Raw genomic sequence first — 26,842 nt, forward strand, 5'->3', positions numbered from 1 at the left:
CAACTCAGGCCCCCACACTGGGCTGGAGGCAGATACCTGGTCTGACTACAAGTCCCACCTACCAACAAAATCGTCTCAGGGGACAACACAGGGAAAGTGCCCCTGCAGTTCAGATGCTACTGCATCTCTGGCAAACACCTTGATCTGACTCAGCTTAAGACTCCCCAAGACGGCCCCAATCTGGCTCACTAACAACACAAGCACACCCACAATAGGCAAAGAATGCCACTGCATATAACTGGAATGAAGGAAAAAGGGCTCAGCCACAAAGGCAGGGTCACATGCAACACACATACAAACACCCCTGAAAGCACTAAGTTCTGGTGAATAGGAGACACAGCACTACAGGGCACTCTAGGACCTCTTGTCCAAAAAGCCATGACTTTCGAGAGGAGGAGACATGACTGACCTTCCTAACATAAAGAAACAGACACAGGGAGTTAGAAAAAATGAGCCGACAGAGGAATATGTCCCAAATGAAACAAAAAGACAAACATCACAGCAAGAGACCTAAATGAGAGATAATATATCTGGTACAGAATTTAAAGAAATGGTCAGAAAGATACTCACTGGACTTGGAAAAAGAGTTAAGGACCTCAGTGAGACCCTTAACGAAGAGATTAAAACATAAAAGGGAGCCAATCTGAGATGAAGAACTCAATAACTGAAATTAGAAATACATTAGAGGGAATAAATAGTAGATGAGAGCACGAAGAAGAGATCAGTAACCTGGAGGACAGAGTAATGAAAAGAAATCAAGCATGAGGAGAGAGGGAAAAATTGAAAATAGATTAAGGGAACTTTTCATGCAAATAACATTTGAATTATAGGGATCCCAGAAGGAGGACAAAGAGAAAGGGGGACTCAGGGCGCCTTGGTGGCTCAGTCATTAAGCATCTGCCTTTAGCTCAGGTCATGATCTCAGGGTCCTGGGATCAAGCCCCACATCAGTCTCCCTGCTCAGCTTCTCCCTCTCCCCCCAGCTCATACTCTCTCTTACTATCTCTGTCTCTCTGTCTGTCTCTCTCAAATCAATAAATGAATAATATCTTTTAAAAAAAAGAGGGGAAAACGGGGACAGAAGATGTATTTGAAGACATAGTAGATGCATTTGAAGAAAAATTCCTTAATATGGAGAAGGAAATAGAAATCCAGACCCAGGAGGCACAGAGAGCCCCCATGAAAATCAACCCCAGGAGGTCCACACCAAAACACATAGTAATTAATATGGCAAAAGGAACTGATAGAGAATTTTAAAAGCATCAAAAGAAAAGAAAACATTTACATACAAGCAAAGCCCAATAAGGCTACCAGCTGATTTTGCAGCAGAAACTTTGCAGACCAAAAGAGCGTGACATGATATATTTGAAATGCTGAAAGATAAAAACCTATAATCAAGAATACTCAACCCAGCAAGGCTATCATTCAGAATAGAATGAGAGAGATAAAGCTTCCCAGACAAACAAAAGTTAAAGGAATTCATTACCACTAAATCAGCCTTGCAACAAATGTTAAAAAAGACTCTGGAATGGAAAGGAAAGACTAGAAGCAGGAGTAAAATGTGAAGCATAAAAGCAGTAAAGTTATTTTTATCTATAAAAATCAGTCAAGGGATTCAAAAAATAAAAGAATGTAGAGCATGACACTATATATCTAAAATGTGGGTACAAGAGGAGTAAAAATTTAGTGCTTTTAAAATGGGTAAGCACCTATCAATTTAACTGACTGCTATATGCCTAAGATGTTATTTATAAACCTAACGGTAACCACAATTCAGAAACTGGTGATATGCAAAAAATAAAGAGAAAAGAACCCAAGTATATCACTGAAGAAAGCCAGCAAACTAGGAGAGAAGAAAGCAAGAGAAGATTGGAACAGAGAAATACAAAAACCACCATAAAATAAGTAACCAAATGGCAATAAGTACACACCTATCAATAATTACTTTGAATACAAATGGACTAAATATTCCATTCAAAAGACAAGGACTGAATGGATAAAAAAGCAAGACCCATCTATATGCTGGCTACAAGACTCACTTCAGACCTAAAACACATGCACACTCAAAGTGAAGGGACAGAAAAGAATTTCTCATGGAGATGGGAAGTGAAAAGAAAGCTTCAGTAGCGATACTTATACCAGATGAAACAAACTTTAAAACAAAGGATGTAACAACAGATGAAGAAAAACACTACATAATCATAAACAGAATAATACAACAAGATGTAAGAATTGTAAATATTAGTACCACAACATGCAGGCACCCAAATAGATAAAGCAGCTAATAATAGACATAAAGGGAATAATTGATAGTAATACAATAATGGTAGGGGACTTTAATATCCCACTTATATCAATAGATGGATCATCCAAATAGAAAATCAACAAAGAAATAACGGCTTTACATGACACATTGGACCAGATCGGTTTACCAGATATATTCAGAACATTCCATCCTCAACAGCAAAATACACATTCTGTCAAGTGCACATGGAATATTCTCTAGAAAAGATCACACACTAAACCACAAAACAAATTCAGAATTCAACAAATTAAAAAACACTTAAATCATACCATACCATCTTTTCTGACCACAATGCTATGAAACTAGAAAGCAAGCATAAGAAAAAAATCTGGAAAGAACATAAATAACATGCTACTACACAGTGAATGGGTGAACCAAGAAATCAAAGAGGAAATACAAAATGACAGAGAGACAAATGAAAAATAAAAACACAGCCATCCAAAATCTTTGGGATTCAACAAAACTATTCTAAGAGAAAAGTTTATAGCAATAGAGACCTACCTCAAAAAATGAGAAAAATCTCAGTCAAATAATTTAACCTTACACCTAAAGGAGCAAGAAAAAGAACAACAAAACCCAAAACCAGTAAAAGGAAGAAAATGATAAAATTAGAGCAGAAATAAATGAAATATAAACTTAGAGGAAAGAAAAATAAAACAGCAGAAGAGATCAATGAAACCAGGAGCTAATTCTTTCAAAAGATAAACGAAGTTGAAAAACCTTTAATCAAATGTATCAAAAAGAGAGAGAGGACTCAAACAAAATCGGAAAGACAAGAAATAACAAACACCACCACAAAAATACAAAGGATTTTATGAGAATATCGTGAAAAATTATATGCCAACAAATTGGAAAACCTAGAAGAAGTGGATAAATTCCAAAAAATACATATCTCCCCAAAACTGAATCTGGAAGAAATAGAAAACTTGAACAGACCAACTACCAGCAATGAAATTAAAGCAGTAATCAAAAAACTCCCAACAGAAAGTCCAGGACCAGAAAGCTTCACAGGTAAATTCCACCAAACATTTAAAGAAGAGTAAATAAGTATTTTCTCAAACTATTCCAAAAAATAAAAGAGGAGGGAAAGCTTCCAATTCATTTGATGAGGCCAGCATTATGTTGTACCAAAATGAGATAAAGATACCATTAAAAAAGCCCACTATTTCTGATGAACACAGATGCAAAAATCCTCAAAAAAATATTAACAAACTGGATCCAACAATACATTTTAAAAAAATCATCCACCACAATCAAGTGGTATTTATTCCTGGGATGCAAGGGTGGTTTAATATTTGCAAATCAATCAACATGATGTATCACATTAGTAAGAGAAAGGATAAAAACCAAATGATCCTTTCAGTTGATGGAGAGAAAACATTTGACAAAGTACAACATCTATTCGTGATAAAAACTGTCAACAAAGTAGACTTAGAGGGAACATACCTCAACATAATAAAGGTCATATATGAAAAACCCACAGGTAAAATTATTCTTAATGAGGAAAAAACTAAGAGCTTATCCCCAAAGGCAGGAACAAGACCAAGATGTCCACTCTCACTGCTTTTTTTTTTAAACTTAGTACTAGAAGTCCTAGCTACAGCAATCAGACAAAAAAAAAAAAAAAAAAGGAATGAAAGGAATCCAAATTGGGAAATAAAGCCTTCCTTATTTGCAGATGACATGATACTATACACAGAAAATCCTAAAGACACCTCCAAAACTTATTAGAACCAATACATGAATTCAGTATGGTCGCAGGATACAAAGTCAACATAATACATTTTGTATTATAATACATTTCTGTACACTAATAATAATGTAGCAAAAAAAGAAATTAAGAAAAAGATCCCATTTACAACTGTACCAAAAATAATAAAATACCTAGGAATAAATTTAACCAAGGAACTGAAAAACCTATACTCTTAAAACTTTAAACACTGATGAAAGAAACTGAAAATGACACCAACAAATGGAAAGATATTCCATGCTCATGGGTAGGAATAACAAATATTGTTTATAATGTCCATATTATCCAAAGCAATCTATAGATTTAATACAATCCCTATCAAAATACTAACAACATTTTTCACAGACCTAGAACAAATAATCCTAAAATTTGTGTGGAAACACTGAAGACCCCAAATAGCCAAAGCAACCTTAAAAATGACACACTGGACCAGATGGACCTCATAGATATATACAGAACATTCCACCCTAAAAACACAGAATAGTCATTCTTCTCAAGTGCACATGGAACCGTCTCAAGAATAGACCACATAATGGGTCACAAATCAGCACTCAACTGATATCAAAAGACTTGAGATTATCCTCTGCATATTCTGAGATCACAATGCTTTGAAATTGGAGCTCAATCACAAGGAAAAGTTCCGAAGGAACTCAAACACCTGAAAGCTAAAGACCACCTTGCTTCAGAATGCTTGGATCAACCAGGAGATCAAGGAAGAACTGAAACAATTCATGGAAACCAATGAGAATGAAGACACTTTGGTCCAAAACCTATGGGATACAGCAAAGGCAGTCCTAAGGGGGAAATACATAACCATCCAAGACTTCCTCAAAAAAATTGAAAAATCCAGAATATACCAGCTGTCTCTACATCTTAAAGAACTGGAGAATCAACAACAAATAAAACCAACTCCACACATAAGAAGGGAAATAATCAAGATTAGAGCTGAGATCGATGAGGTAGAAACCAGAGATACAGTAGAACGTACCAATGAAACTAGAAGCTGGTTTTTTGAAAGAATCAATAAGATTGATAAACCACTGGCCACACTAATCCAAAAGAAAAGAGAGAAAGCCCAAATTTATAAAATTATGAATGAAAAGGGAGAGATCACAACTAACACCAAGGAAGTAAAAACAATCATCAGAAGATATTATCAACAGTTATATGCCAATAAGCTAAGCAACCTAGATGAAATGGATGCATTCCTGGAAAACTATAAACTCCCAAAATTAAAAATGAAAAGCAAAACTGGAAGCATCACAATTCCAGACTTCAAATTATATTATAAAGTTGTAGTGATCAAAACAGTATGGTACGGACACAAAAACAGACACACAGGTAGATACAAGAACAGAACAGAAAAACCAAAAATGAGTCCACAACTATATGGTCAATTAATCTTCAACAAAGCAAGGAAGAATAGCCAATGGGTAAAGGACAGTCTCTTCAGCAAGTGGTGTTGGGAAAACTGGACAGCAACATGCAGAAGGTTGAAACGACCACTTTCTTACACCATATGCAAAAATAAATTCGAAAGGGATTAAAGACCTAAATGTGATATCTGAAGTCATAAACCTGAAAGAAGAGAGCACAGGCAGTACTTTCTCTGACATTAGCTGCAGCAACCTTTTTCTAGATAGGTCTTCTTTGGCCAGGGAAACAAAAGCTAAAACAAACTATCTGGACTGCATCAAAATAAAAGGCTTCCGCACAGCAAAGGAAACAATGTAGTGAAAAGACAACCTACTGAAAGGGCAAATGATATGTCTGATAACAGTTTAGTACGCAAACTTTACAAAGAACTTCTACAACTCAACACAGAAGAACTTAAGTAATCCAATTAAAAGGTGGACAAAGGGAGCCTAGATGGCTCAGTCAGTTAAACTTCTGACTCTTAGTTTCGGCTCAGGTCAGGATCTCATGCGTCATGAGACAGAACTCCACGCTGGGCTCCGCACTCAAGCAGAAAGTCTGCTTGAAGATTTTCTCCCTCTGGCCCTCCCAACCCCCGTCCCCACCCCACCCCCACCCCACCATTTGCATGCTTGCCCCCTCCCTCTCAAACATAAATAACCTTTAAGTGAATAAATAATTAAACAAATAAAGGCACAAACAGACATTACTATACATGCAGATGGCCAACAGACACCTGAAAAGATTCTCAACATCTCTCATCATCAGGGAAATGCAAATCAAAACCACAAAGAGGTATCGTCTCACATCTGTCAGAAGGGCTAAAATCAAAACATAAGAAACAACAAGTGTTGGCAAAAGATGTGGAGAAAAACGAACGCTCTTGCAATGCTGGTGGGAATGCAACTGGAGCAGCCACTGTGGCACACAGTAGGGACATTCCTCAAAAAATTACAAATAGAATTATCAGATCTACCAGATGATCCACTAATTTCTCTACTGAATATTTACCAAAAAAATATGAAAATGCTAATTTCAAAAGATACATGCACCCCTATGTTTATTGCAGCATTATTTATAATAGCCAGATTATGGAAGCAGCCCAAGTGTCCATCGATATATGAATGCATAAAGAAAACATGAGCTACATACACACACACACACACACACACACACACACGCAATGGAATATTACTCAGCCACTAAAAGAATGAAATCTTGCCATTTGCAACAACATGGATGGATCTAGAGGGTATAATGCTAAGTGAAATAAGTCAGTAAGTAAGGAAAAACAAATACCATATGATTTCACTCATTTGTGAAATTTATCAGAACACATGAACAAAGGAAGAAAGACACAAACCAAAAAACAGACTCTTAACTATAGAAAGCAGAGTTTTACCAGAATGGAGGCTGGTGGGGTAAAACAGGTAAAGGGGACTAAGAGCACACCTACAGTGAGCACTGAATCATGCAGAGAACTGTTGCATCACTATATTGTACTAATGCAACACTGTATACTAATCACACTGGAAATTTTTAATAATAATATATTATATACCACCAGAAAACACTTGTGAGTTTTCAAAATTTTATTTACTATACAGTCAAAAACATAAAATATTCAGGGTTAAATTTGTCACAGTTGTGTATGACCTCATTGCTGAAAATTACAAAATGTTCCTCTTCTGGGGGAAAATTAAAGCCCTAAATAAATGGAGAGAAATACCATATCCCTGGTCTGAAAGTAATGGCATGCTGATAATCATTTAACAATGAACTCCCGCCCCACAAAACAACAGGGGACTTTGCTAATTTCTTCCACCCTGGCCAATGTCAAGCTATCAAATTTCTGAAAATTTAATAACTGTCTCTTGTGACTTAGTATGAGCTATTTTCAGCTTGCCAATGACCAAAACCTTAATGTTGTGAAAATGACAATCCTCCCCGAACTGATCAATCTCAGTCTTAATTGGAGCAAGTATTGTATATCAACTGACAGCTTAATTATAAAATGTATATGGGAATGTAAAGGAGCAAGAATATCCAGAACAATCTTGACAAAAAAACAAAGTTAGAGGACTTGAACCACCAGACTTCAAGAGTTACTTTGAAGGTAACCCTGACAATGGGATACTGGCCTAAGGATAATAAGAAGTAAGTGGAGCAGAACAGAGAGCTCTAGAATAGACCAAGTCTGCATACAGTCATTTGACTTGCAAACGCCTTTTCAATACACAGTGTTAGAATAAATGGATATCCGCATGGTCTAAAAGTAATCCTTGGCCTCATACCTCACACCATGTAAAAAGCAATTAAGAAAGATTAGAAAATGATAATAAACACACAAAAAATAATAAAATACAAAAATTAAACTTTAAAACTTCTGGAAGGCAATACAGTCAAAATCATTCACTATTTGAGGGTAGAAAAAGTTCTTGGGATACTGAAATCAATAAGGAAAAAAATGGCATCACCAAATTTGAAAACTTCTTTTCAACATAAGACATCAGTATGTAAATGAGTAAGCAAGTTCCAAGCTAGGAGATAATGTGCGTGAACTGTGTCTGACATGTGCCTGGTGTCCCACATACATGAAGACCAGTAATTCCATAGACAAATAACCACTTAGTAACAAGTAAATGATTTGAATTCATAAGCACATGAAAAAGTGCTTAATATCACTACGCATCAGGAAAATGTAAATTAAAACCACATGAGATTCAACCACATGTCTACCAAAATGGATAAAGTTTTATTTAATTAGTTAATTAATTAATTAATTAATTTTTACAAGATGGAAAACAAATTTAATAGACTGAAACACCAAATACCGGCAAAGATGTGGAACAACTCCCATCCATTATTGGCGGGAGGATACGGTTGGTCCAACCACTTTAGAAAACCTTCTGGCTGGGGGCCTCTGGGCGGCTCAGCCGGTTAAAGTCTCTGTCTTCAGCTCGGATCATGATCCCAGGGTCCTGGGATCAAGCCCCACATCAGGCTCTCTGCTCGGCAGGGAGCCTGCTTCCTCCTCTCTCTCGGCCTGCCTTTCTACCTACTTGTGATCTCTGTCTGTCAAACAGAAATTTAAAAAAAAAAAAAAAGGTTCTAGCTGTTTTTTAGAGAACTAAGCATTTATTCTATGACTCAGCAATTTTACCTCCTGATATTGATCTAAAAGAAATGAAAAAAATATATGTCTGCAAAATGACTGGTATATATGAGAATATTTATAGCAACCTTACTCACGATAGCCAAGACTTGGAGATAGTCTCCATACTCACTGAAACGAGAATGAATATACGAATTGTGACTATTACCTAGTAATAAAAGTGAACAAACTACTCACACTAGCAACAACATGGATGTCTCAAAATATGCTCAGTGACCGTACTAAAGAGAGTGTACACTGAATGATCCCATTTATAGGAAGTTCTAGTCAAATCTAATCTTGGTTAGAAGAAAATCAGAGCAGTGATTGGCCCGGCAAGGTCAGGGGTAAGGAGTGATGGGGAAACGCTATGAGGCAACTCTTAGGAATGATGGTGTTTTTGAGATTTGTGCATTGTGAGGTATGTAAATTTAACTTTTATAGAAAAAAATTAGAAACAAATTTTGAATTCTAGTTAATGATATGCAGCTGGAAGTACATGGTGTTAGAATGTGTTGGTTACTATAATTTACTCCAAAATGCAGCAGAAACATAAGATGGACAAATGGACAGACATGTGTTGAGCAAATTCCTCGCTCTAGCTGATGCCCCTGTGAGCGGAATTTCAAAATAAGAAACCAGGTTAATTTCTTTATCCCAAGTAGTTACTGATGATGTACCAGCTTAGGGTACTTCGGCTAACCTGAGGAGAACACATACCACTGCTAATACTTTACATTGTCTGGATTAACACTGTAAGTACAAAGAATCAATTTATATCAAGTCAAAGGAAAGACCATCAAACATCTAACGCAGACCCAAGGCACTGCTAGCCTTAACTTCTTTATCAGAGCTGACCTCTTCCAGAGTGTCTTCTCTTCCTTTCTTAAAACACTTAATTTTACTTCAGTTTACCTCCCTGCTTGTTTGATATTCGTCATCTAGAGTCTAAAAATGAACAACTAATGATTCAAAGGTAAAAAAACAAGACGGAATCATTCTGAATGCCACTCAAATTGAAAAGTCACGTTTCTGCGAACAGCCTCATTGTCAAGGAGAAGCAACAAGAGTGATGGAAGGCTGGGACCACCTTGGTGGCCGTCCTCTCCTGCAGCTCTGGAGGAAAGAGGACCAAAGCAGGAGGGGGCGCTTAAGAATAAAAACATCCTCCCAGTCAAGGAAAAGGCTGGTTGATCCTCAGCCATGGGATCAAGTCAGAGCCAGCACTAGTGTCAAATCCTTCTCTGAGGCCATGACAGGTCACAACAGGAAACACGCTGCCAAACGCCAACCAGCCAGTAACAGCAAAGCTAGCCAGTCCGGAGACTTGTCCTCAGGAAAGGCAAGGAAGGGGTCAGGACAGGCCCCAAACTTACCAGCGGGAGACTCAAACTTCAGCAAAATGCTGTTGTATCCCAGTGTGATCAAGACGGATTCCTTCCCCACGCGGCAACATTCAGTGTCTCTGTTGAGTAAGCATTTGAAGACACACACGCCATCGGCTATAGAGGATGGAAATAAAAGGGGGGGGATTAGGAAAATCCATTTTTGAGCATTGTAAAAAGGGTCAGCAATGCCATCCCTACATTTCTCTCCTTTTTTCAAGGCTCCCCACTTCTTTTGTAATAGAATCCCTCATGAGACTTCAGGCAGTAGGAGGATCCGAGATAAAACAGGAATTAACTGTGGCCCCCTAGCAGTTCTTCGCATGTGGGTCAGGACAGAGTCAAAACTAACTCTCAGTGGCTTCTGTTTTTATGTCCAGGGCCCCACTCCCTTTAAAACTCCTATTCCCCAGTGGGTTTTGTGTCTCTTGAAGGCATCCCGGGAGAGCCCAAGTAATGTCCCTCTGGTGATTCCTGAGCACTTAGTATATGCCAGAGAGCTCACACGGTCTTCCTTGTAAGAGCTGTCGCCAGTGTTCCTGGGTAGAGGCAAGGCAGAGAGCTCAGGTCCAAATGTGCACAGCTAGTAAGGGCAGAACCAGGATTAAAGCCTAAGATTGAATTTGACTCTGAAGCCCATTGATGCTCTTACCACACTGGGCCAAGGCAAGTGCAATAAAGAGGGTGCTTGGGTTCTGCAAGCAGGGCCCGCGGTGAGTGGCTAGGCTCTCACCAGGTTCATGCATGGGTAATTGGGAAGTAACTCGATATTCTTCCTTTACAAGTTAAGCAGGCCTTGAGCACTGGGGCGGCTGTAGAGTGGTGGCAAAAGTAATAAACTTGGGGTTTGGTTTTTATCTCTGATATTTACTAACCTAGGGACTTCAATCACTGAATCACACTTAGTCACATTATTTCACTGTGTAAAATAAAAGTATTGATATTTATTTTCCAAGCTTTTTGTGATGACGGAATAATAAACGTGAAAATAATTTTTAAAATCCTGATGATATGGTTGGGACTCTGGGATATATGGGGCTACGCTCGTTTCTCTCATTCTAGACCAGATCTTACTTTCCATCCTTTATGCCTTCCCTCTTCCCTGACAAAACCAAATGCAGGAAGTGTTTTACCTTTAAAACATTGTTATACATTGGGGCGCCTGGGAGGCTCAGTGGGTTAAAGCCTCTGCCTTCGGCTCAGGTCATGATCCCGGAGTTGTGGGATCGAGCCCCACATCAGGCTCTTTGCTCGGCAGGGAGCCTGCTTCCCTCTCTCTCTCTCTGCCTGCCTCTCTGCCTACTTGTGATCTCTGTCTGTCAAATAAATAAGATCTTTAAAAAACAGTTATATATAAAATTCTTTTACACACGTATGTGGCCCATTCATATACACACATTCAAAACACACACACACACACACAGTAAAGATGACCAAATATTTTCAAATATTTTCATCCATTATTTCAAATGAATGAATACTTCCTGATGGAAGCTTTCACAAATAGTTTTCATAGAACATCTTGGATGGTTAAAGAGTGCAGATGTTTTGAAAACATTTTCTTGGCGTAAAGCATGATTACAGGCTTAATTATTACAGCCCAGTCCGTGTCTCAAAGGCATCAATGTCTCCTTACAGAGAGGCAGCTGTGAAGAGATGCAGAAGAAGGGAGCTTGGGCTCTTCTAGACAATGTGTTTTCTTTAAATCACAAGAAATGGGTTCTCCCTCCCCCAACCAAGAAATCGGGATTTTCTGCACCGACCAATTGTTTTCTCATGGTGTTGGAGTCGGATGAAAGGCGGATGCTAATCTTCTACAGTACCTTGCGGTCTGTGAACTCTGTGCGGGCAGGAGTGATCTTATTTTCTTTTTTCAAATCATTATCTTTTCTTCTCTGAACCAAAACCCAGCACAATACCCCGTACTTAATAAATATTTTTTGGATCAGTGAAAGCGCTTCTCCATATATTGACTGTATGCCATCCCAGCAGCGATAGAAAGCCTCAAAATTTATCTGGTTCGGTTCTCCTAATCCAGATAAGGTCAGAATTTCTTTTATTTTGCTGTTATTTGTTTGTTCTTTCTGTTGTGATTTGGTTAGGGTATAAAATGAGGTGCTGTTTTATCCTACTTTCAGACATAGTAAAATGCCTGCCCATATAGCCTCCTTCCGACATCCTCTCCTATCTTCTGTTGAAATATGGGTGGAACAGGGCTTTTTAAGCATGCCATAAAAATCCAGTAAGTGCTGGTAACTACTTAATTTTTTAAAACCTACATTTGGCAATAAATAAATAAATAAATACTTTAAACAAAGTCAAAAAGCAGTAAGCTGTGAAAATATTTTCAGCACACCCAATGAAGATTGAATTTCCCCAAGAAACAGTTTACTCTAAAAAATAAGAAGAAGCAAGCATTCTTATTGAAAAGTTAGTAGAGGAATCGGTAGGTAATTGATAACTAGAAAAATGCCAATAGCAAAAAGAATGTAAACAATGAATTATAATAATATTCAAAGAAATGTGTACTAAAATAATGAGGTCTGAATTTTTACCTCTCACTGTCAATATTTTAAAAAATATATACTAACAATATCAAATACTGGAAAGGGTATGAGACAACAGTGCATAGCAATTACTGGGAAGATAAATTTGTAGGAGGTAGTCTGCCCATGGGGTTCAAAAGGTAAAGTCTATGTAATCTTTGCTAGACATTCTGCTCATAATCATTTCCTCCAGGATATACTTTATCGCGTGTGAGTGAGTGTATAGTTAAGGACGTTCATCTCAGAGTTGTTCACTATCGTGAGAAGATGCAAGGAAGAGGAGTCTACCACCGTGTACATGATCGGATGAGCGGAACAGGAGACCCCGTCTACCACCGCGTACATGATCGGAGGAGTGGAACAGGAGACCCCGTCTACCACCGTGTACATGATCGGTTGAGTGGAACATGAGACCCCGTCTACCACCGTGTACATGATCGGTTGAGTGGAACATGAGACCCCCGTGTTCAGGTTGCAAAACAGCATGTGTAATGTTATTGTAGCAATTTAATGTGTTTATCTTCAGAGAGAGCTGTTGAAAAAGAGACACACCAAGATGTCATCAGTGGTTTTCTCTGCACAGAGAGATTTGGGATCATTTTTATTTTTCCCTTTTTGTTTTTTTTTTTTAAAGATTTTATTTATTTATTTGACAGAGAGAGAGAGATCACAAAGAGGCAGAGAGACAGACAGAGAGAGAGATGAGGAGAAGCAGGCTCCCTGCTGAGCAGAGAGCCCGATGCGGGACTCGATCCCAGGCCCCTGGGATCATGACCTGAGCCGAAGGCAGAGGCTTAACCCACTGAGCCACCCAGGCGCCCCTATTTTTCCCTTTATATGGTCCTGCCTTGTTTGAGCTTTCTATGAGACTATTTATTTTTAACAATCAGAAAATATAAGCAATCCAATAAAAGATATGCTACCATCACTAGTGTATTTTACCACAACTTCACTCGTCATGGGTATTACCATTCTTCTAATTCTCTTATGTATTAGATATTAACTGGTAGTTTACTAATTCAAAAATATTAATTTCGGAGTAAATGTAGCCAATTGATCTATGAATAAATGCACCTGACACAAGTGTTATCTCAATTCTCATTTTCAAGATCATTCATAGAAATGAAGATTTCGTCATGTTTCCTGTTTGTGGATCTTCTAATTGGTGCTGATTTCCTTTCCTACCCTTAGACCATGTTAGTACATAAAACAAACATTCTAGTTGACTTCCGTTAACTAACATGAGCAGTATTAAGTGCAGCTATCTTACGGTAACGTCTTTCACCAACTGAGAAATGTGTCTTTCTAAATTTAAAGGACCTGTGTCAGAAAAATTAAGGAATACAATAAAGAGTTGTTGGGAACACATATAAATCCAAGACTGTGAAATACGATCACACTCATGACAAGTACGGGTGACGTGGAGAGCTAAGGTTCACATCTTTCTCCCAACCAAGTTATTATTACCATTTATGAGAAGTACATCTGCAGAACATTCTGACTCCTTACAAACATCTCCTTTCATCTTTTCAGTGGTACAGAAGGCTGGGTGTTTCTGCATACTTACTGTCATTCTGCTTTTGAACAATTGCTTTGCTTACTTCATCAAAGGGCAAGGCCTGATCTGCCAGTAGTAGTGAAGTCACAAGCACTGTTAGGCCCATGTGCACAAAATTGAGGCAGCTTTAGAAAAGCAAAGAGCCTTGCTGTTCTCTTCCTGGGAAAATGCCACTTGCTCTCCCAGAAGCTTCTCAAAAGAACATCATGATGGTGGTGGTCCAGATGCCTGTTCTATCTTCTACTACTCTCATCTGAGAGGATTCCCAGAGACACACAAAGAAATCCATGTTCCAATCCATTTTACAGGTAAACATGGAAAATGCCACAGAGTAAGATCAAGAGAATTGCTCTTGGCTCCATTAAACAATATTTCTCTTTTGCTCCACACTGGCACCTTCCTCTCTCAGTCCTTGCAAATGCAAAAGACCTCCCCCCATATGAAAGTTACAATGCTGGCTGACCCAGAACTTTACATGTCAGCTATGGTCTAGAACTGAGGTTCTAAAATATATATACACACACACACACACACACACACACACACACACACACACACGTATATATATACATATGTATATATATACATACATATATATGTGTGTATATATATCTATCTATTTTCTTTTTCCTGGAAAGAGGAGTACTTATGGCATTTGTGACAGTTAATAATATGACATTGGTGCCAATTTTTTGCTAAGTGACCCTTTTAGTATTTTCCTGTCTAGAAATATGAAGTTAGGCTGCCTAAGGAATGCATTTTCTAGAAATAGAGTGCTACCTGATTGTAGAGCAGCACCTCTATAGATGGAATAAAGTATATAGGTAAATGTGCAGTTATTATTTCTAGCAACTTTAACCACAGGAAAGGAGTGTAAAGGAAAAAGGACAGGATTACAGAACCCCCAATATCTAATATTAAAATTGGCATCAGTGCTGATGGTATTAACCACATGGTTTCCTATGAGACATGACAAAAGAGCAATAAAGGATACATCACAGCTTCTCCCTCTCCTTTAGAGAATTTTGTGTTTGAAAGATTCGATCCTAGGCTCTCGCTCACTGAGTAAACACTGAAAATGGATTGATTCGAGTTGAAGGGGGCCAAGTGTGAACATCAGAAAAGAAATGAAGAGAACAGGAAGGTACATGGGATATGCAAGACAGGGCTTTGGAGGAGGTTTCAGAGTTGAGAATCGGGTAGCATCCATGGGTGAGATAGAAACAAAGAAATGGAAGCCTGGCCGTTAAGACATCAGCGTCAGAGTCCATAGTCTCCCATGGTTCATCTCCCCCTCCAATTTCTGACTCTGAAAAACAACTCTAAGGGTTTTGAAGGGGCGGGGGGTGAGTGGTTGGGGCAGCCTGGTGGTGGGTATTATGGAGGGCACGGATTGCATGGAGCACTGGGTGTGGTGCATACACAATGAATTTTGTTACACTGAAATTAAATTTTTAAAAAATGGATTTAAAAGGAAAAAAAAAAAAAAAGACATGAGTGTCAGGAGCCCGAAACTATCATCACCCAGTGTGACTGCTGAAATGGTTGTTGTTGGTCCGGTTTGGGTTGGGTTTTGGGGGTTTTGTAGAGTGTTTTGGAAAATGCTAACTCCTTCCTCTACATGTTGTATTCTAGTTATACTAGATCTGCAGCCTGGCATTAGACAACCAGCACACAGTACCATGTCTTCCTTCAGCCACCATCCAGCTACGATCCCGTGCTCCCCGCCCGTTCCAAGTACATGCCTCTCTAAGTGTGGTTGTCCACAGTCACTGTCTAGTAGAATCTTAAAATATACATATATATATATATATATATATATATATATATATATATGATGTATTATTTGATTCGTCGGTCTTACACAATTCACAGCACTCACCATAGCACATACCCTCCTCGCTAATACAATCTCTAGGGCTCAGGGAAACAAGTTCTTCAGGAGATTGCTTAAGAAGGGTCATGGGAACAACATTCCCTGAACTCTCACACACCAATCGTTTTCTTTGTCTTTTACATTTTTGAAGGTCAGGTTTTTCTGGATATAGAATCCCCGGTTCACATTTTCTTTCTCTGTGGATCTCTGGTATGTTTATCCATTTTCTTCTAGGGAATCACGTTACCATCAAAAAGACTGATGGTAATTGACTTTTCTGGCACTTGTGGGTAAAATGCTAATATTGCCCAGATGTCCAAAGGGCCGTCTCTTTCTTTAAAGGTCAGTAATTTTTGCCAGAATGTGCCTTCTGCTAGCCATTCTACGTCCATATTTTCAGGTATAAAGTTATTCTTTCAATAGGTATTTTCCATTTTTTTTATGTTGGCAAAATTTTCTCAATTATAATTTTTGTATTTGTTTTACATCTTTGCTCTCTTACCTTCTTCCCAGACTCTCATGTATGTATGTGTTGGATCATCTGTGCTGAGCATTGATATTTATAACTTTCTTTTGACTCCCTTTTACTTCTTTTTACATTTAAATATTTTTCCATCTTTTCTCCCTTATTTGAAATATTTCTTGTTGCTTCTAATTTAATCTTTACTTCTAAAATTATTTTACTTTTAATTATTTATTTTATTCCTAAGTATATTCTTGAATTCTATCATTTTATGAGTTTGCTAATTCTTCTTTATGTTATTCTCGCATGTCCTGCGTAAATTTTCTTAATTTCTCTGATTTTTTTAAAAAATTTAACCTTTCAGACACGTTTTAGAGCACTTACTTTCCAAGCATGCTTTCACTATTGGTGGGGATGTTATTTTGTCCCTTCCTGCCTTTTTTCTCTGTATGGCATTTGACTTCAATACTTTTCTGTTGTTTATTTCTATGTGAATATCATTGTTTTTTATAGATTTTATCTACTCATTTGACAGACAGAGATCACAAGTAGGCAGAGAGGCAGGCAGAGAGAGAGGGGGAAGCAGGCTCCCCGCTGAGCAGAGGGCCCGATGTGGGGCTCGATCCCAGGACCCTGGGATCATGACCTGAGCTGAAGGCAGAGGCTTTAACCCACTGAGCCACCCAGGCGCCCCTATGTGAATATCACTTTACTGAACTTTTATAAAGATGGTAATTGCACATACAGTTTTATAAGACACTATCAAATTGTTTTCCAGAGTGACTGTGCCGTTTCAAATCCCCATTAGCAATGGACGAATGATCCAGTTTCTCCACATCCTTGACAACATTTGGTGCTGTCACTATTTTTTGCTTACACATTTCTATCATTGTATTGTGTTATCTCATTGTGGGTTTAATTTGCACTTCCCTGATGACTAATGATGCTGAATATTTTTCACGTGCTTATTTACCATCTGTATGTCTGCTTCTGTTCATGTGTTTTACCCGCTATTTCCTTTAACTGTGGGGCTTCCAGAGTTCCTCTTTTGTTCTAGATATGGGTCCTTTGTTATATATATATGTGGTTTGCAAGTGTTTTCTCCCATCCTGTAGTTTGACTTTTCATCCTCTTAACAGGATCGTCTATAAAAAGTTTTGAATTTTGATGAGACCCAATTTATCAAGTATTTCCTTTTATGGATCATCTTTCTGGGTCAAGTCTAAGAACACATTCACTGACTGCCTTGACCTTGCTCATTCTATGGTTTCATTACATTTTTTTTTTTTAAAGAGACTGAGAGAGAGAGAACATGTGTGAGCAGGGTGGAGCCCGACATGGGGCTTAACCTCAGGATTGAGTCTCTCCACTGTAATCTCTCTTGCAACTACAAATGAGTTCACATCATTCCAAGCTTCCAGATTAAAATTAATGAGGCACATGTGCAGTCACTGCAAAGCTCTGCTCAAACTTTCACAGGCCCCCCCACCCCCACCCTTCTACCCCACACACTGAATATAAAAGCACAGACCACTCCCGAAACTATAAACCCCTCAAGCCCCTTTTCTGCTTCTCCCCAAACAACCCCTAACCCCTACACGTATGCTATATAGCCAAACTAACAACCAGCTGATCTCCAAAAAGGGTTCATTATCATGGAGGCAGTAAGGATGTAAAGTTCAAGAGTGTGACTTCTGAAGGGATATGGTTCCCCTCCTGCTACTGAAAATATCACCCAATTTATAAAGTCCATTTCATAGGCCACCACCTCCATGGTACCTTCCATGACTGACCCCAACTGGCATATGTATCTCCCTTACCTCACTGCCCCAAGAGCTCTTCATACCTCCCTTATGGCCCTCAGCTTCTTCTCTAATTTGCACCTGCATCTTACAAATTTTGTAAGATGTCACACCATTCGTGAGCAGGAATTGGGATCTCTCCATCTCTGATTCCCCTGAAGGACCTGGTACACAGCAAGGACCACAACTGCGAACATGACTGGAACCGCCACTGGCATCACTCAAGTTCAGATTCATTCACTCCGTTCAAGCTCATGGACAATCTGCCATATCCATTGTTAAAAACAAAGTAAAAAGACAAACTTAGCTCATCTTTCTAATCTTTGTAGCCTCTGAATCAGCTTTAAAATATTTTTTTCACCATTTCCTCTTTGCTTCTGTATCCTTTTTTCTACACATGACCACAGCAGAGAGAACAAATAAACACTGAAACTAACTCCATAATGAAATATTAAACACCTCTGTGACCAATATTTTCAAATCAGGAGGAAGTAAGTTCTCATTCTGTCTTTAATGAAATAGTATGCCACTTCCCTAACAGCTTCCCTAGGAGGCTACTGCTCCCTCAAATTTATTTACAACGCTTGTCTGAGTGATCCTTCAGCTCCCCTGCCATTTCTCAAGGTGGGAAAGTGACTGGGAGTCAGGGACCCCTAGATTCTAGGGAAATAGCAGCAGATCTTGTTCTTTTTTTAACCTCAACTCTTTCCCACCACATACAGGTTTCCTCCTTCCAGCCAGCACACCACTCAGCATATAGAATTGATCCATACGTATCACATTAAAACAAGTAAGTCAATGCAGCCACAGAAGTAACTTTCTAAACAACATGAAAAAAACAAAGAAGATGAAACATCAGAACATTACAGATACCAAAGTGTCAACTGAACTTTGTCAGAACCTGGCTTTTTAAAAAAAAATTTTCTAGTTGTCTTTTTTCCAGCTCTGGCAAATGGTTGGGATCTTTTGGTTTATGAAATGTTTTTTTGGTTACAATATGAGATTAAGAAAAAAGCTGACTTCCTCGTTTCTCCATAAAAATGCAAAATCCTCCTACTCTTCCTAGAGAAGTTGCTTCTCTTAGAGTTAAATTTAATTTCACTGTGAATGTCTCTTTAGGGTAACTAAATACCATGGAGTCTACATTCTGTCTAGGCAGCATTTTCTCAGATCACTAGCTTTCTCCTTGTGGTTTCTAAAGACTATAAACTGTCTTCTCGTTGTCATTCAATTGGGGATAATTGTTCCAATGTGGATTTACCAGCTATGACAACAAAAAAGTGGGAGCTTCCCAAGAAAGGGTATAAAATAACAACTTCGCTGTCAAGAGCTGTTCTCGGGATTCATGTTTGTTTTCACCGTACGGCAGATGTTGTGGAACCAGATGTGTGCAAGCCTTGGTTCGGGGACTCGTTCAAACACGCGGCTAACATTTACGAGCATCTGCTAGAAGCCCGTCACTGTCGACTGGCACTACGCGAAGATGCAGAGAAAGATAAATAAACTGTAGCCCCAGCCTTGAGAGAGCTCACGGTGCAAGAAGAGGTCTGCTCAAAGGCTACAGAACCCCAGGAAAACAAGAAACGACTTTTGCCCGCGAGTTTTTTTTACAGGAGACATTATTCTGGACCTGAGCCTCAGAAGAAAGAGTGAGATTTGCCAAGGAGAAAGGAGGGAAAGGCCATCCCAGTGAGCGGGGAAGAGCCGCGGTCAAGGCTGGTGAAGGAACACGCCACGCCTACACAGGCCGCCCGGGAAATGAGAAGTGCTCTTGCAGGGCTTGCAGGTGGACTAGTAAGTTAATACCTCAGTCTGCACTGGAACAGCGGGACGGGGACCTTCTTGTGTTTGCAACTCCTGCAATTAACGTCGCCATTTTGGTTGACAACAGTTGCTCAGAGGAAACACAAGGACCAATGGGGCGGCTGGCCAGCCTTTGCAGGGTACCTGCATATCCTTTCTCTCATCTCTTCCTCCCTGCTGGTCCTACCACAGGGCTCCTTATGCCTGTTCTCTAAACAGCAATACTGAGGCTGAGAGTTCCCGGGCTATTTACCTAAGCTCCCCTCGGTCTGGACTGCTACTCACGGTTCCACATCATGCAGATCCCTGTGACAAGTTAAAAAAAAAAAAAAAAAAAAAAAAAGAGGGGAAAGACAGATAAAGGCATTTCAAAATTTCTCAATACATGCGTTCTGAGATCCTGTTTTCAAAGCAATGAGGTGTAAATATTCCCGGCTTTAACTACTAAATCTTAGCTACTCTTAAAAGCCTACTTCAAACTCCAGCGGCCATACATTAATTGACCACATATGCATGCATTTATTTCTGGGATCTTAATTCTGTTCCATTGCCTGAGGCTTCTGCTTTTAGGCCAGTACCATACTATTTTGACTACTGCAGTTTTGTAGCACAGCTCGAAAGTAGGAAGCAAGATGCCTCTGGCTTTGTTCTTTTTGTCAGGACTGGTTTGGCTATTTGAGGTCTTCTGTGATGGCATGTAAGTTTTAGAATTGTTTTTTTCTACGGCACCTGTGTGGCTCAGTTGGTTAAGCATCTGACTCTTGATTTCTGCTCAGGTCATGATCTTGGGTTCATGAGATCAAGCCCTGTGTCAGCTTCGTGCTGGGAGTGGATCCTGCTTAGGATTCTTTCTGTCCCTCCCTGCTCCCCCCACATGTGGACATGCATGTGCTCCCCCTCTCAAAAAAAAAAAAAAGGAATTGCTATTTCTACTCCTATAATGATGCCCTTAGAATCTTGATAGGGATTATACTCAACCTATAGATGGCTTTGGGAAACATGGACATATGAACAATATTAATTCTTCCAATCCATGAACGCCGAGTATCTATTTATTTCTGTCTTATTCACTTTCTTTCATCAGTGTTTTGTAGTTTTCATGGTGGAGATCTTTCCCCTTCTTGGTTAAATTTATTCCTAAGTATTTTATTGTTTCTGATGTTATTATAAACAGGATCATTTTATTTCTTTTTCAGATAATTTGTTGTCAATATAATAAGTGTCTTTAAAATAATGAAAGAGGTACATGAGTGAACTGGAAAAGAGCCAAAGAGAAATTTTAGAAGTTAAATAAAAAAAAAACTAAAACAAAAGATGAGTTTAAAAACAGATTAGATACAGCTAAAGAAAGAACTGAACAGAAAACACATGTTGGGCGACCTTCTAGATTGCCTCAGAGAAAAACAAAAAGACAGAAAGCATGAAATCAGTTAAGAAACTGAGGCCATAACAGGGAGATCTAATCTATACTTAATAGGAATTCTAGGAGAAGGGAATAGAAGGACTAGGGGAGGAATAATACTTGGGAATATAATGGATGACAATGTGCTGAAACTTGTGAAAATCTGCATCACCATATACAAGAAGCAAGAGTTACCATCAGGGTAAAGGGAAATAAATTCCGTATGTAGAGACACTGGTAAAGCGTCAGTATACCAAACAAGGAGAAAAATCATGAAAAAAGCCAGAGAGTAAAAAAAACAAATCGACTTATAGAAATAAAAATTATCCTGACAATTGCTAAAAGGAAAGAAGTTCCTTTTGTGTTCCTATCACAAACAGTTTTCAGAATCAGAAATCAAAACATATATTTTTTTAATTTTCTAATTTTTTAATAAACATATAATGTATTATTAGCCCCAGGGGTACAGGGCTGTGAATCGCCAAGTTTACACACTTCACAGCACTCACCATAGCACACACCCTCCCCCCAAATGTCCATAACCCCGCCCCTTCTCCCTCTCCCTCTCCCCCCAGCAACCCTTAGTTTGTTTTGTGAGATTGAGAGTCTCTTAGAGTTTGTCTCCGTCCTGATCCCACCTTGTTTCATTTATTCCTTTCCTACACCTAGACACCCCACGTTGCCTCTCAACTTCCTCATATCAGGGAGATCATATGATAATTGTCTCTCTGATTGATTTATTTCACTCAGCATAATACCCTCTAGTTCCATCCACATTGTTGCAAATGGCAATATTTCATTTCTTTTGATGGCTGCATAGTATTCCATTGTATGTATATACCACATCTTCTTGATCCATTCATCTGTTGATGGACATCTAGGTTCTTTCCATAGTTTGGCTATTGTGGATACCATATTTTTTTTTTAAGGTGACACTCTGGCTCAAAACTAAGTTTAGGTTTTAAACCATGCTCTTTTTTTATAAAATTATTGACCTGAAGGGCACTTGAGATCATTCCATCCAACTCACTCACTCAATAGTGAGGGCGTGCAGCCCAGGTTGTAAGTTCTCCAAGACCTCACCGTCAGTTCACAGCAAGTCTGATACTAGAACTTCATCTTCCTTTAACCTCCCTGCAAGTGGAAATCTGCAAAGTCGGGATTATCTTTAGTCCATTACATTTGCCTTACAACACTGATTCCAAAAACCTTAAATTATCAGCCAATTCATACACAGGCACATTCATGCCCACACACCCTCTTGCACATACTAATCATAATACCATAGATTAGAAAACATACCAAAACTGGTCATGGCTTCTCAAACTCTTGGCAAATCAGAAGCAGCTCTTATGATGGAGTTCAGATAGGAGGCTGCAGATACACTCCGTGGTGACTGGTCTTTGCTACCCAGTGCACGACTCTGCACCAGACTCCCCTACACGCACACAAATGGCATTCCCATTTCTCAGCATTACTGAAGTTCTACTGGCTATTTCTGCCTGGAGAACTCTGAGAACACGCTATCACCTTCCTTATTATCTTCAGGTGGTAAGTAAATTATTTGAGGGTCCAGATTCTGGACGTGTGGAAGACTCACACATTGAAACAGATGTATACTTGGAAAAATGAAGCCCAAAGCATCTCTTTACCAAGTAAACAAAGAATCTCTTTCTGTTAGTTAAGCCTAGAATTGGAGAACCAAAAAGAACTCAAGTTCCTGTATATTGCTGCCACTCCAAGGGGGCGCAGGGATGGACCAGCAGCCTTTGCGTTACCTGAAGTCTGTCAGAAGCAGAGACTCTCAGGCCTACGCCCTGATTCTAGACCAGACTGTGTATCTTACCAAGACCCCAGGATGACTCATGGCCAAGGAAGTCTGAGGGACTGATCTAACCACCCAAAAATGAGAATTCCCCACCCTACTTTTATGTCACACCACATATTTCTTTATCTTATTCCTTCCTTTCATTAATTCCTTTATAGAACACATGACTATATTCTCAGCAGCTTCGTTAATTAAAAAATAAAATTTCTAGATGTGAGTAGTAGACCTCAAAACACCATTAAAATGATTAGGCATTGGACTACATCTGTTTCCCATGCAAAAGGAATTTCTAACGCCCCTAAAATAAGCTTAATTCAATGACTGCTTGATCTACCCTGGAGAAAGATATGATTTAATGTTTTTGCTCCTTTGTGTACATAAAGGTAAAACAAAGAACTGATCTAATAAAGTATTCAGTGAATTCAGCTCTATGTTCCACTGGTTTTCATAAAAATCAATGATTTAGGAAGGATTTCCCATTTTCCTTAATGCTATTGATTTTCTTCTAAGTGCAAAAGCAGTTAATATCTTATTTTCCTAAGTGGTATAATAAGCCAACAAGAATTTTAAAATGTAGAGTATTTTCTATATTCTTTTACAAGTAGGGAGCAACTAGGAAATGAAAGCAGGTGATCTTGCTTTAGAATTTTCCAAGAAATGCTAGGTTTGAAGGAAGGATGACAAGATGGGGAATAGAACCCTCACAGGCAGTCAAATGATAATTTTGCTTCCACCTTCACTTTATAAAGAAATCAAGAATTCCTTTAGGAGACTGGATCTGATGTAGCACTTGCATTTTTACTGCAGTCACAGAAAGATTCTTCAATGTCTAGATCAGCATGTTTTGTAGAACACAATGCAAGTCTTAAAATAATTTGAATTACTTTGTAACTTAAGAAAACACAAGTAAGTGGGGACAAAATGGTTTGTTCAATGATTGTTTTGAGACAACTGGATAAACATTTATGGGATAAAAATAGTTATATATTTACCTCTTATTCTTAATTATAATTATATAATTACTATTACATAAATCATTAGATAATTAAAAATATAATTAAAATAATTATAATTAAATATATAAAAATATCTATATAAATATAATAAAATATAATTTAAATAATTATACAAATTATCAGATTAAATATTTATTTTTTTAAAAAGGAAGCACAAAGAAAATATAGGTAAACTGCTCTATAACCTTGGGCTGTAGAATATTTGGATACATTTTTCAGGTCTTATATCAATGACAGGAGCCATGAAAATAAAACCAAATACATGTGACAATCTATTTTTTGAAGCCATGCAAATTTAAGACAAATTATAAACTGGAAATATGCTATAATATTTAATAAAAGGGTAATATATTTAAAGATCCACAAAGAGATAACTAACATTTCTACCAAATTTGTGAAGATATTTTTCTGTCTTCAGTGAATGTGGGTTTACATAGAGAGAGGATATCCTTATATGATGACAGTGTAAAAGAATATTTTAGAAGGGCAATTTGGTAATGTATATCAAAAGTTTTTTAAATACTCATGCCCTCTGAACCAGTAATTTCAGTTTGATGAGTTTACACTTAGAATATAATAAAGATAGTGTGAAAGATTTAATTACAATTCTCGCCATTGTAGTGCTGCTTGTATTTTTGAAAAACTGGAAAAACTTAAATGTCAAGTAATGGGGGAGTAATTAAGTAGATCACAGCAATCTATATGGGAACACCATGAAATTGCCGAAACTATTAATGTGGATGGTTGTTCCTTATGTATTTTAAATGAAATTTTTAAATGAAATGTTTTGCATAACTCTGATTTTATAAAGAAAAAAATTATACACCTAGAAATATCTGTAAGCATAGGCATTGAATCTTTAATAGTGTTTTTTTTATTTGATAGGTAGAATTGTGGTTTATATTCTTACTTGTCTCCATTGTTTCAATTTTTCAGTAATAAATATGTATAGCTTTTTAATAAGAAAACAAGTTATTTTTACAAAAAATGAGAGATAGTATGTATCTCATATGCCTTGAAGTGGTAATAATCACCTAATATTATACTGAATTGAAAGGCACAGAAAATGAAACGTGTGCATGTATATTTCAGTGCACTGAAACTGTACTCTAGGGAATTACTGGGATGTATCTGACACTGAACTCAGTAAGTGCACCATAAAGAATGAAAGCATCAAGACTGAGTGTGTTTGTCTTCCCACATCTCCCTAAAATGGTTTCCAAAGAAATAAATGTAAGTTCATAAATAGTAATTTATGCATATCTTCCTAACTCACTATTATTTTAAAATACCATGCTGTATGTTGAGTAGTAAGCTTTCCTAACTTGACCATCTGCCTTTCTTTTTCCTAACTCAATCTGTATCTGTTTAATTTTTCTGATAAATCCGGAACTTGATACTGTGTACTGATAACAGACTCTGTCCGCCATTTACACTAAGGCCACTCTCTGAAAAGTACTGCAGGCAAGAATTTCTTCCTCCTACATCTCTCTCCTCCGCCCTATTTCTAACCTAAAGTTCCCATCACTGAGACACGTGGTGAGGACCAGTCTTCCCACCACAGACCTGCAACACTTGAAATACTAGCCTAAAATCCATGTACAGATACATATATGTATACTCATTAAATATACTATATATATATCTCTGGTCTTAAAGTAGCTGACAGGAGAGAAAAAAATAATGTAATTTGGAATGTGTTTACTGTCCAATTATCAAATCACACAAAAATTTTAACTTAGGTTTATTTAATGTATTAGACACTACTGTTTATACAGCAGATTAAAGCATGCCCTAATTTCTCCATATTGACAGTCCTGTGTGAAATATTTCTTACTATAATGGGCCCTTAAATCACTTTGGAAAGGTAATTTAAATTAAAAAAAATTATTCTCCATCATGGACCCACATATAGAGCTCAAATTTATTATTTTACATATATATATATTTCTTCTTTATATTTTTTCCTGGTATTTTAACTTACTTTCTCAAGCTGGTCTTCAGTCCTTATAAAAGTTACACACACAAAATAAGCAGGAATGCTAAAGGGCACAAGTTCAATTCAGAAAAGCCAGCCCTGAGAAATGTTACGATGTTCCAGACTCTGCTGTGTTAGAAGGTAACAAAGCTCTCCCGCATCTAGCATGCATCAAGGCTTGCTACCTGAGAGCTGAAATGCCTTCAGGTCACTAAAAGTATGATCTTGAGCACACCATGAGTAAGTCTGCTTTTCACCAAGGATTTTATTTTTTGAGATGTAATTCACATACCATAAAATTCACCATCTTAGACTAAAATATAGTGCTATTTTTAATTCACAAGGTCATACAACCATCGTTATAAAATTTCAGAACATTTTCATCACCTTAAAAACAAACTCTATACCCATTAGCAGTCATTCCCCATTTCTCGCTCCCTCCAGTCCCTGCCAACCACTAACTTCCTTTCTGTCTCTATGTTTTTACCTACTCTGGGCTTTTCAAATGTGAGCTCAGTGTCTGGCTTTTTCCACTTAGCATACTTTGTTCAGGGTTCACC

The 26,842-nt window shown here is 38.0% G+C and overlaps 1 protein-coding gene across 4 annotated transcripts in view; it reads right to left on the reverse strand.

The window, feature by feature from the left end:
* Positions 1–26,842, reverse strand: part of LOC132024852 (histone-arginine methyltransferase CARM1-like) — a 247,794-nt gene that overhangs the window by 156,229 nt on the left and 64,723 nt on the right. For all 4 annotated transcript variants that reach the window (XM_059411943.1, XM_059411941.1, XM_059411944.1 and 1 more), the window contains exon 2: positions 10,002–10,127. In XM_059411943.1, the coding sequence (XP_059267926.1) occupies positions 10,002–10,127 (126 nt within the window). The remainder of the gene's footprint in view (positions 1–10,001; positions 10,128–26,842) is intronic.

Source organism: Mustela nigripes, chromosome 9 (genome assembly GCF_022355385.1).
Source record: "Mustela nigripes isolate SB6536 chromosome 9, MUSNIG.SB6536, whole genome shotgun sequence".
Lineage (NCBI taxonomy): Eukaryota > Metazoa > Chordata > Mammalia > Carnivora > Mustelidae > Mustela > Mustela nigripes.